At 38.2% G+C, this 18,229-nt stretch overlaps 1 protein-coding gene across 1 annotated transcript; it reads left to right on the top strand.

The window, feature by feature from the left end:
• Positions 1-2,210: 2,210 nt before the first annotated feature.
• On the top strand, positions 2,211-8,652 carry LOC124154949. Its single transcript, XM_046528712.1, has 3 exons — positions 2,211-2,330; positions 5,590-5,750; positions 8,186-8,652. Exons 1-3 carry the CDS (start codon positions 2,316-2,318, stop codon positions 8,472-8,474), a joined length of 465 nt encoding a protein of 154 aa, XP_046384668.1. The 5' UTR covers positions 2,211-2,315; the 3' UTR covers positions 8,475-8,652.
• Positions 8,653-18,229: the final 9,577 nt, after the last annotated feature.

The following is an 18,229-nucleotide window of genomic DNA, read 5'->3' as shown; positions in this document are numbered from 1 at the left end:
CATGAAAAATATAAATAACAAATGGTAATTTATACACTTAAATACATACAACTCCACTACAGACCATATGTACGACACTCTATGCCATTTTTAACCTTAGAGTAACGAAATTTTGGTCGGTGTAATGGAGTTGTATATTAAAGTGTGAACATTATACCATTTTTTTGTTTATATTTATCATGGCTATGATGCGAAGTTCTTCCCTACGTCATTCTGTCGTTCATCTCTTAATTACTATTTCCGATTTTATCCAGATGGCGGCAGTAATCGCGAGTATAATTTGTAATTGTTACTCTAGCGTTTGGGTATCCAGGGGGATCTGAATGTGCGCCGAAGCATCGATTTTGTTGTGGCCATTACGATTGCTTACAAGAATAATCGCTAATCGTGAACGGATTGGCGTGGTACCATGCTAGACTCATGCGAATACTGCAGTAAATCCGGTGAAAAGACGTTAAAAGAATGCGTGGCCATATTTTCATCGAGTTCACTCAAAAAAATTAAACGAGAGGGGGGGGAGTTTCATTTTCAATATTTCCGAATTATTGTGAAAGACGTCGGTTACAATCGCACCCAACTATTGGTAGTAATGTTTCTTCCTTTCGTTGTGAAACATTCCAATTGAGCGAAATGAAAAAAATATATACGAGAGCTCACTGGTAGCATAAGGAAAAGGCTAAAATGAATTATAATCCATTTTTCGAATAGTTTAATCATTCCCTTAAATAAAAATTGCTACGCATCTGAAAATGACTGGATTCAAATATGGCTACTGGTTACCCACCACTCCGGTGGATTGTGGAGGGCTGCTCCCAAATGCTTCCGATACTAAGGAAAGGAAAAAACATTACTACGGATAGTTGAGTGCGATTGTAACCGACGCCTTTCACAATCATTCGGAAATATTGAAGATGAACCCCCCCCCCCCCCCTCGCTTAATTTTTTTGAGTTTAATTTTTCCGCAGGTTTTTCACGCCCCCCTTCTTGTGTATGCGTTTTCCTGCAGTAGGTTTTTTCGCTGAAGGATACTAAACCCTTATCCTCATGTTTTTTCCCACAAACAGAAATATTTTTTCCACAAAAAATTCACACGCAGTTGTTCATATTTTTCACATTTCACAATATTGTATATCCTTTGTATGTAAACGTTTGTCCACTATTTTTTAATATGTTTGCATTGACGCTATCGAGGGGTTAGATGGAAGAGGGGACTTCTTAGTCTCAACCTCGCTCGAATAAAGGCATTTTATTATTATTATACTAACCCTTGAGCGGGCGCGATAGCGTATAAAATAATAGTGACATTTAAAAGGGGAAAGGATTTGGTTGGGAATGGTTTTGTGCCTCGCTATTGGATTTGGCGTGGCCCCAATGACTCAATCGGCTTTATGATCTTGAGTTAATAGTAAGTATTACTAATTAGAGTACGCGAGGGAGATGGAAAGTCGCTCTTGGTAGTTCTCACAAGCACGAGGACAATAGAAAAAGTTCATAACAGACCCTCCATCGAAACAGAGATGCAAAATTAATAATTATAAATATATTGGGGACATACTTTCTGTTCTGTCTGTTCCGATAGTCCCAGCCTACTTGGCTGTCTCCATTGCATTTCAACACGGTTATTTTAGGTAAAATATTAAAGTCTGGGAGGTGACATTTAAAGGGGAAAGGATGTGGTTGGGAAGGAAAACGGAGTAGTCGGTTTTGTTCCTCGCTATTGGATTTTGCATATTATTCCAGAGATTTTCCATTCAAATGTTTTTAGATGCGGTGAAGTCATTTTTTTGAAGATGCTTGAATTTTATTTAATTTTTTGCAGGACCGGGATGTTACGGAGGTCTTTATGAAGGTCTCTCCGATGGATGAACATGATGGAGCTGATATTGGATGAACATCGAAAGCGACGGAAATTATGATAGACTGTACGACTACTTCCCGATTGGTTGCCATAGTTTCACGTGTTTTGGAATTTATTCATCCCAGTCTTTCGATTACTGCTCGGGAAATAAATTAAAAACATCGAATGGCCTGACTAATCCGCTCTGCAATCGGAGGTTTGATTTAGCTTCGAGGAAAAGCAACGTCGAATCGGCGTCCAGCGGTGAATTTGTGAGCACGTGTTAAGTTGCAACGGGGGAAGGGGTAAAAAGAGGGTATTTAGAGAGAACACGGGGAGATCGTTGTATATAAGGGAGCAGGTATCGCTTCTGGAAACAATACCGTCCAGCCGGAGTCAGCTAAGAGAGGTACCTTCACTCGAGAGACTTCAACGCCTGCTATTTGGTGAATTTTCGGATTGAAGTACCAACTTAAGGATGTTATTACCCCTGGTAAGTCACCTTCAGGTACATTGCGAGGTGCACGATCAAAGAAAACATAGTATCATGTTTTGGGAAGGCGACCGACAGTTTAGGTCTTTTTTGCGCTACAGAAGTAAGGCTGAAGAGAGACCCGGAATCGGCATTAGTCTGCTATTAACTAAAGGCACCTAGAGGAACTAAATCCACATGATACTCTGCGAAACTCATCTACGGTTTTTGGCAGGTGGGCTCCGATCAGCAGCATGAGTTTTACAAGTGGAATCCTATAAGCGCATCACACAGTCATTAATAAATTACGCATAATAACAAAAAATGCGTGCTAATTCATGCAAATGCAAAACTTCGGAACGGTTTTTAATGCCTAAACATACAAGGTTGGGAAACTAGAGGAAGATTAAGATGTAATGATTAATCCCAGCGGGTGACGCCATTAATTTCATAAATCGATACACCGGCCTGACATCCGATCAAGCGTACTACTTGGAGAACCATTAAATATGCATATGAAATTTACATGATAATCTGCTGTTTTTCACCAATTTAATTTCATTTTTGATTGAATTAGGTTTTTTTTATAAATAGACGGAGGATTATAGATAGAGGATTTTTCATTTGTTCGATCCGTCTCCTACTTAGAAAAATCGACATCGAAATGAGCATTTCACTATAATATTTTGATGACGGCACTATCTCAAATCGAGATAAAGCCACTTCTCCGATACTCCTCGGCCTTGTGCCGTGTGTGGCCTGTTGTTGTTTGCACTTTTTTAAGCGATCGATGAAAAGTCCTACCAGAGCGAATTAATTACAATAAGATCCCTAATGAAGTCACTTACTCATGAAATGGGGTCGGCAGCTCAGAAGTTTTTTAAATACTTTAAACTTATGTAATATTGGATGAAAGAGGAAGATTAATTTTTGAACCACCTTATCCTCGTCTGCTATTTATCGAATTTTTTAAAAATGGATTCCGATTTATAGCCCACGTCTAAATAATTCCTTTGCAATTTTGTTTGGCACATCTGTTGCTGTCCCTTCCGGCGTTGCAAGAGGTTTTTAAATTTTCATCATATATATTTATTTTCAAAACATTTTTTAATCCCCATTAAGAATATTTCGACGTTCACTTGTTATAAACGCAAGTTTTGTTTAATTTTATGTCAAAATACGCGCAAAATTAGCGTACAACATTATTTGACATGATGGTATATAAACTCATTTCAAAATCTCATCTCTAAACCTAGGTTAAAACAAAGAAAATGCATAGATCATTAGATGGACACCTTTGATATCCCATCTAAATATTCCAATAGCATCACAAAGTACAAAATTTTAAAGACATTTCAAGAAAATCGAAAAACGCCGTCCTTTTATAAGCCTTTCTCGCCTGTAACGGTGCAGTTGTGAATATAAATGGAAATTGATATCGATTTAATTAATCGGCAATCATTTCAAAAAATGTCGTTGGAAAATTGTAGATTCCTACTTTTACAAAGGTCATATCATAATTTAATCCAGCATTTTTCGATTTCAGTCCACTGCACATTGGCAAGTTTTAGCTTTCCATGAGAGCGTGTTTATATTGAGGTCTCGGTTATTATTGAGCGATACACGCTTAGTGGGAGCTCACATAGCCAGCCTGAATGTGTACGAGTTGATTTTGTTGATATGTGTATTTTTTAATGACCTTCTGGTGTGCATGTATGCTACATCCTGTAGATTGGTCACCTACTTCCAAACATCCAAAAGGTGTCTCGAAAAATATTATTTAGATGTAGATGTGAAATTGACGGGCTAGAATGTGTTTTAAACTACTTCTGTATCACCATCGATCCACGCATAGGATGTTCGGCAGGGGAAATACTAATAAGCGAACAATAGGTTGGCAAAAACGATTTTAGTTTCTCCTGGTTTGCGAAAAATTCACGGAGAAAAAATCATTCTCCTTAACCGGGATCCCTCGATTTCCAGCCGAGTGCTATAGCCAGTTGAGCTATCGAAGCGTCATTCTCCCCTGTGGATATTTGTGGACTCTACCGGACAAGGTGTTGCTGGACTGCTGAGCATATTATGCGACTAGCAGTCCAATTAGTTCGCACAACGCCACAGTCGGAGAGCCAAGACCGAACTTTAAACACAAAGTGGTGTTCGCTCTAGACGAATTTAAGTATACCGGCACTAGCCACGGAGATATCTTTACGGGAGTTACCCGCAATGCACAATTTGTGCGGAAAATTCCAAAATAATCCCGGTCAAGGCAAATTATTTTTTCTATGTGGATTTTTCGCAAACATTGTGCATTGCGGGAGATTATTCATCACCGTGTCTATTCCTGGCATAATTGAATTCTCCTGGTGAGTTATAGTGATGAATCCTTCTCGGGAATGAACTCTTTACGACTATACGACTGAGCTAACCTGGTTGAGAACCCGAGAATAATTCAACAGTAGGTAGGCACGTATACCAAAAAAGTGAGTAAATAAGCGTTTCCGGTATGTGATATGTTAATTAATTTACTCAGATGGAATAGGGAACGGATAAATTTATTTTGGAATGATTTTTGCCTTTTGAACATTGTTTTTTTGATGGCGTACATTTCGGATGCGTAAATTACCACAGGGTTAACGATAGATTTCATTTCATCAAACCCGGAATATGGGCAGTAATAATACACTTCTTTTGGATATTTGGGACAATGGCACAAATATCCTTACTACATTTACGGCTTCACTAATTAATATCTCCTTTATGAGAAAATCATAGGTCTTAACCTCCTACTAATCTTTAGCATGCAAATGAAAAACAAATCTTAGAAAAAATGCGTCAAATGAAAAACAAATATTCCAAAATATGATGAATTCGCACTTTCGAATGCAACTACCAAAACAAAAAAAAGAAAAAACTCCAGTCTTGCACTTAAATTTACATTATGCAAACAAATGCGCCAAAAATCATTCATTATGTTACTTGACTGGGCGTGGTGAGTCAGTGGACTAACCGGCTATTTCAACCGCACCTTCGGTGATAGGATAGTGAGAATAATAATTGATACCCTAGTACGTGTGAGTGGCGAGATTAATTTTACGACTTGTGATCAGTAGAGATCCCTGAAAGTTTGAGGACGACATCTTGAATCTCTCTCTGTTTCGTAGTCTTTATTCTTAATCCTCTTCTCGCTATTCCTTCCACCACAGTACATCGCATTCACCATGATTGTGAATGTGTAGCTACATCTGCTAATACTTCCTCTTTTGCATGTTGCACGCAGGTGTTGTTGTCAACCGCCGTGGGTTCGATGGCAGCTGGTTCCCCTGCCTCCCCACTGCCCTCTGGAACCTCTGATTTGGAAGAGAAGGTTAATCCTACCGCAATTACACATTTAATCGGCTCCATTTCTGCTGCACTTCTGCCTCGTTCGAACGGTCTGATGTGAGTTCCTAATTGAATTAAAGAATAAATTAAAATTTATGATAAATATAAAGATTAAATTAAAGTCATGGTTTTGAGCTTATCTTACAATCAGGGTATGATTCTGCTGATTCTCCACTGGGTCGACAGAATTAAGAAAGTAAAATTATCGTAACTGTATCATCATCACGAAAGATAACAATAATTATATAAAGAAGATTTATTTTAATGTCCTATGTTGCCCATCAAGTTCCCGATTTTCTTTCGGGCCCTATAATGATAGTTTCGATAAAAGTTATCGTTATCGCTAAATGTCGATATAAAATATCATTATTACCAGGTATTGAGATTACAAAATTATAGAAAGCCAAGTAAAATATTCAAAACCATAAACGCCTCTCTAAGCTTAGCCTTTTGCCCATGAAGTGTGAACAAGATGGTATCGCTACACTACGTGGAATTTAGGATTAATTCAAACAGGCTGTGAGGAGGTCTACGATACAAATCCGTGGAGAGTAATGTAAGGATTTTATTCTCCATCTGCCATCACTCTGTGTATCCCTCTACATCCTGCATTTTACCTATTTACCGCGAAATAGTTTACTTTTCAATCAGGGGCTTAAGAATACGTATTCAGGTCACTCAGTTTAGAACTAAGTGTTTCAGAAAACCTTCATCAATTGATAAGGGTCAAGAAGCAACTTCCCTTCAACTTCCGATAGTCATTTGTAAGCGCAATAACCTTTCAACATTTCAAGTTTTTCTGTAGCATGATATTTTATATAGACGAGGGTATAACTGTAGGCTTTAGTTAGCAGTAATGCTTTAGTATGATTTATATGCGACCTTTAAGGTTATTAGGAGCATATAAGTGAGACATACAGAATTCTTAAATGGTTAAAAGCACGTGGATGACGAGTCCATTTTACTCTAATTACGTTACATATCATTCTTATGGCAGGATGTCCGCCTTATTTGTCCAAGAAATTTGTCTTAAAAATGAATACAACAAAAAAGTTCTACAAGAACTCATCCTTGCGAAATATAGATCCCACACCATTATACAGAGATGCACCATAGATCGTTCATGGTCACTATTTCCCGCAGATGTAATTCGCTGCCTGATAATGTCAAAGCATGTTCATCCATCGCAAGTTTTAAAAGAAACTTTTTCAATTTGATAACTTCAAAGATATTGATCAATATTATAATGATACTATAAAAATATTGATAACTTCAAAGATAATTGAAATAAAAAGTGAAATTATTTATTTTATCTGGTGGATTACATTCTAATGTTATGTACAACATTTATTAAGAATATTTTAAGCCGCTCATTAATCAATATTTAAAGGACTATCAAATCCATTGCAATAAATGGGTGCTTTCCATTCATGCGACTCACGCGTCGACTTGTGTCTACTCGCGTCATTTGTTTATAACTCTCCTATTCCTGAGCGTTACCGTTTGTTGACTTGTGTCACAACAGTCAGCGACACACACCGAATGGAACACGAAATCCACGACGCAAGTCGACTTGTGTCGACGTGTGTCAATGAATGCAAAGCACACAATGGGTGCTTTCCATTCATGCGACTCACGCGTCGACTTGTGTCTACTCGCGTCATTTGTTTATAGCTCTCCTATTCCTGAGCGTTACCGTTTGTTGACTTGTGTCACAACAGTCGGCGACACACACCGAATGGAACACGAAAACCGCGACGCAAGTCGACTTGTGTCGACGTGTGTCAATGAATGGAAAGCACCCAATGTGTATCGTTATTAAGTCATATAATAAAAGTTGTTATTATTATTTAACCACTATTTTTAATTTTATAATTATCATTATACGTACCGTTTACTTTCTCTTTATATTATCCGCTCCCCTTTTTATTAGACTGAGAGTCCTATCTCTTAAAAAATATGTGCTAGCAAAAAACAGTAAATATAAGAAGCGGCAATGTGCCTAAGGAGATGGACGGGCATATATTATGTATAATCGTCGCTGAGGCTACTGGGAGTGAATGCCTAAGATGTGACTCACTCTTTCCATAAGATCTTTTTCGTTCATGGCAGCAAAATTACATTACAAAGCATACAAAATATATTAGGAGTAATTTTGCACATATTTTCTTTGATTAGGTAAACAATGCGAACTATCTTGCATAAACATTGAAATTTTCCTTCGTTGAGACTTTTCTCTTTTCTTATTTTGCCAGAGTCAAGGTGGATGATAAATATTTTTTCTTTTAAATATAATTAAATTTCCTTCCATCATTTGAGTAAGTTATATAAAAACCATTTAAAAAAAGTCATTCCTCAGTGATTTTCCGCACTTAGTATTCATTCTTGAAAGCGAAAAAGACTCGCACGTATCGTTTTTCAAAGGTTGTGGCATATAGTCATCATCGATTTAAACATGCTCAAACTATATAATTTTTTCTTATTCGTAACAGGTTTTTAATTCCATCAGAAGTCTTATCGAACCATGGTAAGAATGTAGAGGAGGACAAGAAGGGACTAAATTTGAATATCCAAGTCCCGAATCTACTAGACACACTTCTGCAGCCGATCACCCAGACTGAGGCACAAAGGTCAACCACTTCCACGAGGCTGTACCCGGGGCTCGTTCCCGACGAACATCCCGACGAGGGCGAGTTACCGCACAACCCGAGAGTGGCGCGCCAGGCGATTGGGGCCCCTCGTCAGGGACGGGAGGAGCGATGCCCCCATTGCCTAATCTAGGAAGTAACGCGAGCGGATTATCCGGGGGACCGCTGGGGGCCGTGTTGGGTGCCGCAGGAACAGCGATTGCTACGTGCCTCTAAGGCTGAAAGATATGATTAACTTGTTCTGAAAACTGATGAACTAACAATAAATGAAAGATGTAGTATTGCTCAAAATATATCACTCATGCTTTAAATGGTAACTCTAATGATCAATCTGGATGATAAAAGGTCGGAGTCCCTTAGCCCAATCTACATGATACCCTGCGAGCCACCTCTATGGTGTTTGGCAGGGGGTGTCAAATCACCAACATGCAGCATGCAAGAGGGCCGCCACATGCACACCGCACGGTCATAGAAATATTACGAATATGATCCAAATATACGGGCATATTCAAATAAAGGCAAAACTTGACTATGGTCAGTAACTCCTATACCAAATACTAGAAAGGTTAGAACTATGGAAAGAAAAACTTGCAATGAGTCATCCTAGCAAGTGACGCCATTAATTCTATTAATGTATCTTAATTATTATTACAAACTGTATTAATGAACCTCAATGTACCTTGAGCAATGACTTGGATAACTTTTTCTGCTATACACAGTAATAGGGTAGTTTCCTTCATCAAAGAAAACGAAAGGCATTGTTTGCGTTTCGTTACCCATCATTAGTGTATTCATAATATATAAATTATTTGATTTTAGAAATACCGGTTTAGACGAATGGCAATGGTCAATTTTTTCCTCATTTGAAAAAGGCCAGATTGGCGCCCATGCGATTCCACTCCACGTGACGTCACAGGGACCTAGTTTCTACACGAGAGGATAGGAGTTTTTCATCGTCTGAGGTTACCAATGCATGCATGAGGCACAGAGCTCAGGGAAACATGTCATAATAATCACCTATTAAAACTGCCTATAGTCGGAAAGTTTCCTTTGCTTGATAAGGCATTAATAATCTTTATTTAAGCCAAGCGCTACCAGCTAGCATGGTACTCAGCTGCCTGCTAGCATCCTGCGTCGTATCAGCGCTCAGAGCCTCACCCCAAGGTCACCTCACTTGCGGCAGCGGGAACCAGAACGACGTCACGCGGAGTTTTCCCGGCATTCATACTTACCCGTCGCGTTTTCGCGCGCTTGGAAATTTTCACTTTACATTTAATCGCGGAAAATAGATATCGTCATTTAAAAATCTAAAAGCATGTAATACGTACTCCAGGAGTAATAATCTTTCGATTTAGGCAATAAAAAAATAATAGGAAACCACCCTATTATGTATACCATACTTGTGTAATGGCCTAATAGTAACAAAACTTTTCACTCGGCTTCAATGCTCAGCAATATGTTTGTTTCACATATTATTGGTGTCTTATTCACAATCCGTCTATAGATTTTTTGAACGGTTTGAAAGTTAATACAGGAATAACCAACAATTAACTGTTTAAGCAATGGTGAGTATCATTCACGTAAAGAGAGGGTGATAATAAACAGAACAGTTTCAGGCAGAGTTGGACCACTATGTCATTTAAATAAACAGCAGGCAAAACATAATCAGGCAACCTGCCCTGGGGTGCATGGTGGGTTAGTGGGCAAAGCGCTTGCCAGCTGATCGAGAGGTCCTGGGTTCAGATCCCGGATTAACGCTTTGGACATCCCCAAATGATAATTCTCGGAGTGCGAGAAGACACAGAGAAAGGAACTGGACCCCCATACCCAGAATGTGAGAAGTTCACACGCCAATGGCCTAGTACGAGGTGAGCTCTGCCATTAACTAATCCAATGAATCTTAGGGTTGAACCACTGAGTGTGGTCTCCGTCTGACTTAACCCAGTATGGTTTTAAATTCAATTATGGCCCGTTCACACTACGCCTTTGTCACGCTGGTTACGTCCGACCGTGGTTCAAAGACGAGGTGTGAACACAAGTTACCGTTAACCGCGGTTGGGATTCTGACCACCGTTTTGCGACCATGGTTGGCGTTATTTTATGCGTGTGTGAAAGCAAGTTGGTTGAAAGCAGGTCAGAAAAAGAAGAAGGCGAAGCAGCACCAAAATGGGAGAGGAGGAAAGAAAACAGAAAGTAAAGCATTCGAAGAGGAGACGGCCGTTCTTTTTGAATTCGTCAGAGTTAATCCATGGAAAGAAAGTGCTCTAAATTCACGCCGTAATTTGTCGAATAAATATTAATAAATTTTAAACTTGATATAAGATATGCGATATTGCGATACACTTTAGTCCGAAGATAATTAGCCATTAACTGACATTGTTGTTCTACCGACATATTATATAATCCCTAAAAACGTTTTGAAAGTAATTATGTAAAATATTCGAAACTACCTATATAAAAATCCGATGTTACTCTTACTTAAGACAATGGGGAACTTGCATGAATTTTTTTTATTTCACAGGCGGATAGAAAATTATTTTCTGAATACAACAAAGAAAACCGCATGTATATCTGAGTTTTCCTTCGCGAGATATTTAATGATAAATATTACGAATTTTAAAGCGCGGGAAAAACTACCTCACCCCCCAAGCCACTGCCGACGAAGCCTCGATGAGCCTAAACATCACGCGAAGCTATTGTTGTGATTGTTTATAATAGTTGCCAGCAGTTGTGAGAGCTTCGTTTGTTAGACGTGTTGATTATTTTATATTTAAAGATAAATATCCGACGATAGAGGCTTGGAAGCCCTCATATTTTGCATTATTTATAATATTAATATCTGAGTACGGGCATAAAATATAAAACTGGAGCAGTTAAACCAAAAGTTATATAATCTTATATATAAAAATGAATCGCAAAATGTGTTGGTAAGCGCATAACTCAACAACGCCTGGACCAATTTGGCCAATTCTTTTTTTAAAATGTTCGTTGAAGTTCAAGGATGGTTCTTACGGCGAGAAAAAATCGAATAATTGCCGGGAAAACCCTAAAAAAAGCCCTTTTCTTTTTCACATACATACGTTTTCTAACTAAAACGTAGAATCAATGTGAGCTTTATTGCTATTATTATATAAAGTTCATATTAAATTACAAGCACTCACTGTTATCTAAGAAATGTAGGTGTGTTCCTAACGTCAAAAAGTAAATTTTCACTTTCTTACCGCTATACAAAGTTCAAATTCAATAATATCTATCAAAACAGTGTGCGTGTGTGCGTTGGAGCACAGAATACGTCGTTGGAGGATTTAATGTCGCGTTCCGAAACTAAAAAAAAGTGATCGCGGACCCGACCAAATTGAATAGTCACAAAATATAATAATATCAACTTGGTTGGATTCACGATATTATTTCTTTTGTTTTACTTTCGGCAGGCGACAAAAAAAAATAAAACATTGGTATGGCTTTAAAGGATTTGACTTCAAGACATATCAGATTTAAAAAAAAACAAATTAAAAAAACAACTGTCAATGTCGATTTGCCGCCTTTGCCGGTGTTGTTTTTCTTGGATTTTCTGTTATACTCTACTGAGTGTGCTTTTGTTTTGTTTGCAGTGTTTTGTTATCTACCTATGAAAAAAAAGTTATTGCATGTGACACAATATTTTAATAATGCCTCCTATAAGACGAGGCAATTTAAGTAGAAGAACACGAAATGCTACAAACCAAGCTAATTACCGATCTAATCGTACTGCACAAGAACGTGACGACCGAAATGAACATGAAAGAATTAGGATATCACAAACACGTGAAGCGCGAGCACGACTTTCAAGTAATAATCGCGCAAATTTGAATCGAGCTGCTTTCAGTTACGATGTGTCAATTGACTACAGTAACTACCAATGTGTTGTTATTGGTTCTATGAACTCGGTTTGCTCACATTGTAAAGCATTAAAATACAAAAACGAAGCCAATGGATTGTGTTGCGCAAATGGTAAAGTGAAATTAATACCATTGAATCCACCACCAGAGCCATTGTACTCATTGGTTTCACGAATAGGAACAGATTCCATACACTTTTTGAAAAATATCCAACAATATAACAATTGCTTTCAAATGACTTCATTTGGGGCAACAAATGTGGTTCGGGAAAATTTTATGCCAACTTTCAAGGTATGTATTAAAGCAGTTAATCATAATTATTTTAGCGAACAATATTTTCTGATATATAATTTATAATAACAAATATTATTTAAGTTTGATCACTGACAATACATAAATTTATTCTACACATTGCTTATTTATTTTATTTTATAGTGTTTTTGGTACAAATATAATATATATATTTTTAATTTACAGATACAAGGCCAAATATATCACAGAGCAGGTTCATTGTTACCAGTGCCAGCTAGCAACTATGAATTCCTGCAAATTTATTTTATGGGCAATTCACAACAAGAAATAGATCAGCGTTGTGCATATAACAATTTAGTAAAGAGGCCTATTGTAGAACAATTACAAACTTTTTTTCATGAACACAATCAATTGATTATATTGTTTAAAACTGCACTTGATCTGATGCCATCTGACAATCACAAAATTGTAATCAGAGCTGATAAAACACCTGCGGGTCAACATGCAAGACGTTTTAATGCACCAACTATTGATGAAGTTGCTATCGTTGTAGTTGGAGAAAACCTTGAATCCCGTGATATTGTTTTACATCGTCGGAATGATCAATTACAACGTATAAAGGAAACACACCGCTCATATGATGCACTGCAATATCCCATTATATTTTGGCAAGGTGAAGATAGAACTGAATTTTTTTTGTTAATAATTATGATTTACATGATTAAAATTACTTACTTTTAAATGCTTATAGTGTTTTATTTAATTATTTTTAATTCACACCGAATTATTACCAGGGTGACGGTTCTGTTCAGGATAATTTTTTGCAAAGAATATAAAAAAGGTAGGAACAAAACACTGCCACATTACAAATTTTTTTGACAGGACGAAGTCTGTCCATATTATTTATGGATTTACCTATATTATTGAAATAGGTTGTAGCTTGTGTGTGTGTTGGCAGCGGAACCGATCGCGATCTCACATGTGGATTGTGTGCAGACTGTTTTGCTGTGCATTCGTACCGTAGGACGGATAGGACTACCTTCTCCGCTAATCCGGCGTTGCCAAATTCAACAGCACAGCTTACTCTAATGTCAACAGCACAGCTTACGATCGTTATCCTCCAGTATTACAATTCTTTTACAACTCGATTTGCCGCCAACATATAGCAATAATTTGTCTTAACAAATTCCATGAGGGTCATGGCATCAATTTTTGGTGTCCTAAAAAAAGGCTGGTGTCCTAACATCCTATGCCACACGCCTTATAGGCGGCTTGCGGGATATTATGTAGACGTAGATGAATTTCAGGTGTACTATTCGAACGAGTGGCAACGTTATCATCCATTTTTCTGATAACTAAAACACGAAGTGAAACGCTTGTACTTCATCATCCCGATGCCGCATTATTAATATCCCAAGTAATAATCTAGGCACAATAGCAATAGGAAAACTTGCCCAAGAATAACAGAACAAAATAAAGTGACGATTAGCGGCTAAATACTCCCTCAAAACAAATTTTACTCCAAGCGCTCAGCGTATTTCCCTACTCCCCACGGTTGTTTAGGCACCTATGACGTCACGCCTGGCCTCGGCAACGCTCGGGTGTCTTCGCGCAGTGGTCGGCTCAGAGAAATTTTTCTCGATTTTAAATGCAATTTTTTTATTTCTTTTGATGTTGAATGGAGAAACTGAAGGTATTTTTGCGAGCTAATGTATCCATTTGACTTATTCAAAATAGTTTTTAGAGCAATCTACGACCCATGCAAGTTCCTCATTACTTACATGTTTTGCAGAGATTTTTGTACCAGTATAATTCACTCCGTTTCATGAAAATAATCCAAAAGGACTGATTGAAGACAGAAGTGTGCATGAAGCTAGAAAACTTAAAGGGTAAAATTACTCCTGCCCATCCTTCCAGGTAGATGCAAACTCCCACCCTCCCAGGGGTCTCAGTACTGTAATTACCGTTATTTTTTCAAAGTGAAATGGTGGTTAACAATATGTTATAAAGCTGTATCAAAAACGGAGTGTAAGATAGGAGTGTAGACCTGACTAACGCAACGCAATTTTGGTAAATGTATATCCAATTACTTTACATGATAATCAGCTATTGCTGTTATTCTTATTGTGGCGTGCTTCTTAAACGATGGCGATATCAATTTATTTGGCGACGGCGGTGGCGGCTGCTCTTCTTGTCGTCCATTCCCCGCGCTCCACTTGGAAGGAGGGGGGGGGGGGCAATCAGACTGGTCAGTTCAGTTCAACAAGGTTTATTCCACGAGATAATAACAATATAAACAGGATAACAAAGTAAAAATAATATACATCTCGCGGAGCTGTTAAGGCTTGCGCCTCTTCAGCACCACTGGGGTTGAACACTGGTACGGGAGTGGTATTGGCCTGGTATTTGCCCTTAGGACGGCGGGAAACCTGAAAAACCGCCGTCAGGCCACCACGGGACATGGTCGCAATGCTCCTGTCCGTATCGGAGGAACGAGGAAAAACGAGGCAAAGGGAGCGCTGTGATTGGAGGAGAGGAGGCGTGGGTCAGAAACAGTGGAGATGAGAAAAGAAAAGGAGTAGAGGGCGTGAGGATGAATGAGAGCCACTGCTTGGAGTGTGCTGTCCACTCGGCGATGTTCCTCACCTGGTCGACACTCAGGGGATGATCGTTTAACCCTTAAGAAATTGCAGGGATAAAACAGAGAGAGGGAGAGAGCTATCAGCAGAGAGAGTAATTGAGTAATCTATTGAATTTTGATAATTTTTGTCGGGTAAATTGCTAGAATTGTAATTATTAATTACCTTGTGCTCGCTATTTTCTGAAAGTAACAGTTGATTACGAGAGTCGCTCCTAAATTCAAACTTAAGTTCCAATGGGTGGAGCCTAAAAGTGTTTATAGAGCACCTAAGGTTAAGTATCACTACGACTTAAGTCGTCCTTCTGCCCATATAGGAGGAACGGGCCTTTTTCTAATTAGTTCACCGAAGACGTTTACGAGACCTTTCACATTGTACGGTTAAAACACGGGCACAATTTTTAGTCGCATCGCAGCCGTCCAGTGCCACTGGGGACACAAAGCTAACGTATCGTCTTTCTGATCAGTGATCCACGTAAAAAAATGCACTCTTTCACACCAGACGGTTTCAGTCGTGCACGATTTAAAACCGTGCGGTTTTTTCCCGCACGGGCGAAAACGTGTAATGTGCAAGGGGCTATATTGCCGGCCTCAATGAAGGCGGGGTTAAGTCATTGCATGCTACTTTAACGATCCCGGATTCGAGTCCCGACAGGACAAGTTGCCTCTATCCAGTGCATGGGTTTTCGTGCTTGTACAGTTGTTATTTGTTGGGATCCTCATTGTAAAAGGCATTGCGAGCTATTTTCGGGGTATGTTGGAATAGGTTTAAAAGAATATATTGCCGTTTTCTCATTAATATAATTTGCAAGATACGGAGAACGGCGGGTGCCGTATTGGACACTAAGAAAGTTATACTCTCTTATGGCTGCATATTTCAATTCTATAGTTCGAAATTTTGATAGCGAATCTTTCTGGGAGTCGCCGAGCCACCGTCGACATGCAGATATAAATGCTGATTACATTTCGTAATCCACTGCTATGTCACTATCCGGTCTCTTATTCTTTTGCTAACGCTTTGACCTCGGTGGTGTACACACCTTTGACCCTACGAGGGTTATGAATGGATTTTGTTTTGCATATAAAAATTGTTCCATTGTTGTTCCCATGGCCAAAAAAAACGGGAGATGTCATTTTCACCAAGAAATTCACACTGTCTTTTTTTGAAAATTATTAACAATGGAACCTCGTAAGATGAACTATATTGTTATCCATGTAGCCATATAATGAGGTCATTGTGTAAAAGTTGTGAAATTTGGTTTGCTTTAAACAAAACATAAAACCTCTTCTGATTTGCATTCACCACAATCGCACCATTTATGACTTAAATTAGAGATTAAAAATTACGCACGATTAATGGAATGGTCTTTATTTCAATGCTATGCGGAATCAACCTCAAGCAGTACTGATCTGTTTAACTGCCACAACTCTGAAACATAATAGGTAGACAATTCTGAACATTCAAAAATAAAATGTGCATTGAATGGGAAGAACGGTAAATACTCTCTGTCCAGTGTTATATCTGCGATTAAAACTTCGATCATGAAGTAAGAGTGAGAGAAAGCTGAGTATTGTTATAAGACATCCATTGAATACATCAACCAAAGGGTAGTGGAAGGTAACGAGACATGTTTTGCGAATATAACACAGCTCAAATTAACTCCACTGTCAAGAATACAGAGCTGAATATTTATAAGTCACTTTTTAGGCCAGTTGAAACGAATGGACGTGAGACATGGATATCATTGAGGGAAATGGATACGGGAGAAGGGAGGATATAATAATAATAAAATGCCTTTATTCGGGCGAGGTTGAGACTGGAAAGTCCCCTCTTCCACCTAACCCCTCGATAACGTCAATGCAAGCATATTATAAAATATTAGACAAACGTTTACAGTACCAAGAATATACAATATACACTGTTTGTGAAATGTCAAAAAATATAAACAACTATATGTGAAATTTTTGTGTAAAAAAGATTTAAGTTGGTGGGAAAAAACATGAGGATAAGGGTGTAATATCCTTCAGCGAAAAAACCCACTGCAGGAAAACGCCCACACAAGAAGGGGGGCGTGAAAAACCTGCGAAAACCTACTGAGTGAAAGCTAATGTCATGTTACATGCAAAATACAACATAGTTCATGAGATACATAGGATACACAAATATTACACAAGCAATTAAGATATAAAATATAACATGTATATATATACAAGCATTCAGTGATGCATATCACTTTGTCGCAGGTGCTGCTCAGTGTCATGTATACCTACTTGTTGTGAGGTGAAAAGTGCTTTGTGTAGCCTCCTCTTAAAAGATGCCAATGATGATGAGTTCCTAATTGAAAGGTTAAGATTATTCCATTCCCTACATGCAGTAACGGTAAATGATTTGTTGTAAATGACAGTTCGGTGATGAGGTATAACAAGATTGTGATTCCCTCTTGTGTTAGTCATATGGACAGTGTCAAGACTCCTGAATTCGCATGATAGGTAAGGAGGTGTTTTTGTGTTTAGAATTTGATATAGTAGAGAAAGAGTATGCAGCCGGCGTCGAGAGTCAAGTTTCAGCCATGACAGTTTATTAATATAATCGGTTATATGGTCCGATAATTGTAAGTTAAATATGAATCTAATGCATCTGTTCATGGAACGTTGAAGCTTAAGACTAAGTTCTTGAGAAAGGTCCTGGTAGGCAATGTCAGAATAGTCAAAGAAAGGTAATATTAAATTAGATACTAATTGCGCTTTAAGAGATGTAGGGATGACATATTTAAATTTTAATAGGGGATAAAGTGATTGATTAACAGATTTAGTGATTTTATTTACATGTGATGCCCAAGAGAGATTTTGATCAATAATTAATCCTAAGTTTCTGACTTCATCGCAAAAAGAAATTGGGGAATCGGCGATACGTAAATTTGGCAGTTTATCCCTCTGCACTCTCGCTAAAATTCTTGGGTAACCAATTAGTATTGCTTGAGATTTATTAGGATTTATGCATAGGAAGTTATTATTGCACCATTCTTGGAGGTATGCTAAGTCATCATTGATAGACATCAAGCTATTGCTTAAATTATTGACTGTGGAATGCAAATAGATTTGTAGATCGTCTGCATAGAG

This window comes from Ischnura elegans, chromosome 3 (genome assembly GCF_921293095.1).
Source record: "Ischnura elegans chromosome 3, ioIscEleg1.1, whole genome shotgun sequence".
NCBI lineage: Eukaryota > Metazoa > Arthropoda > Insecta > Odonata > Coenagrionidae > Ischnura > Ischnura elegans.
The sequence above is the reverse complement of the archived record's forward strand: the minus strand, read 5'-3'. Positions and strand labels throughout refer to the sequence as shown.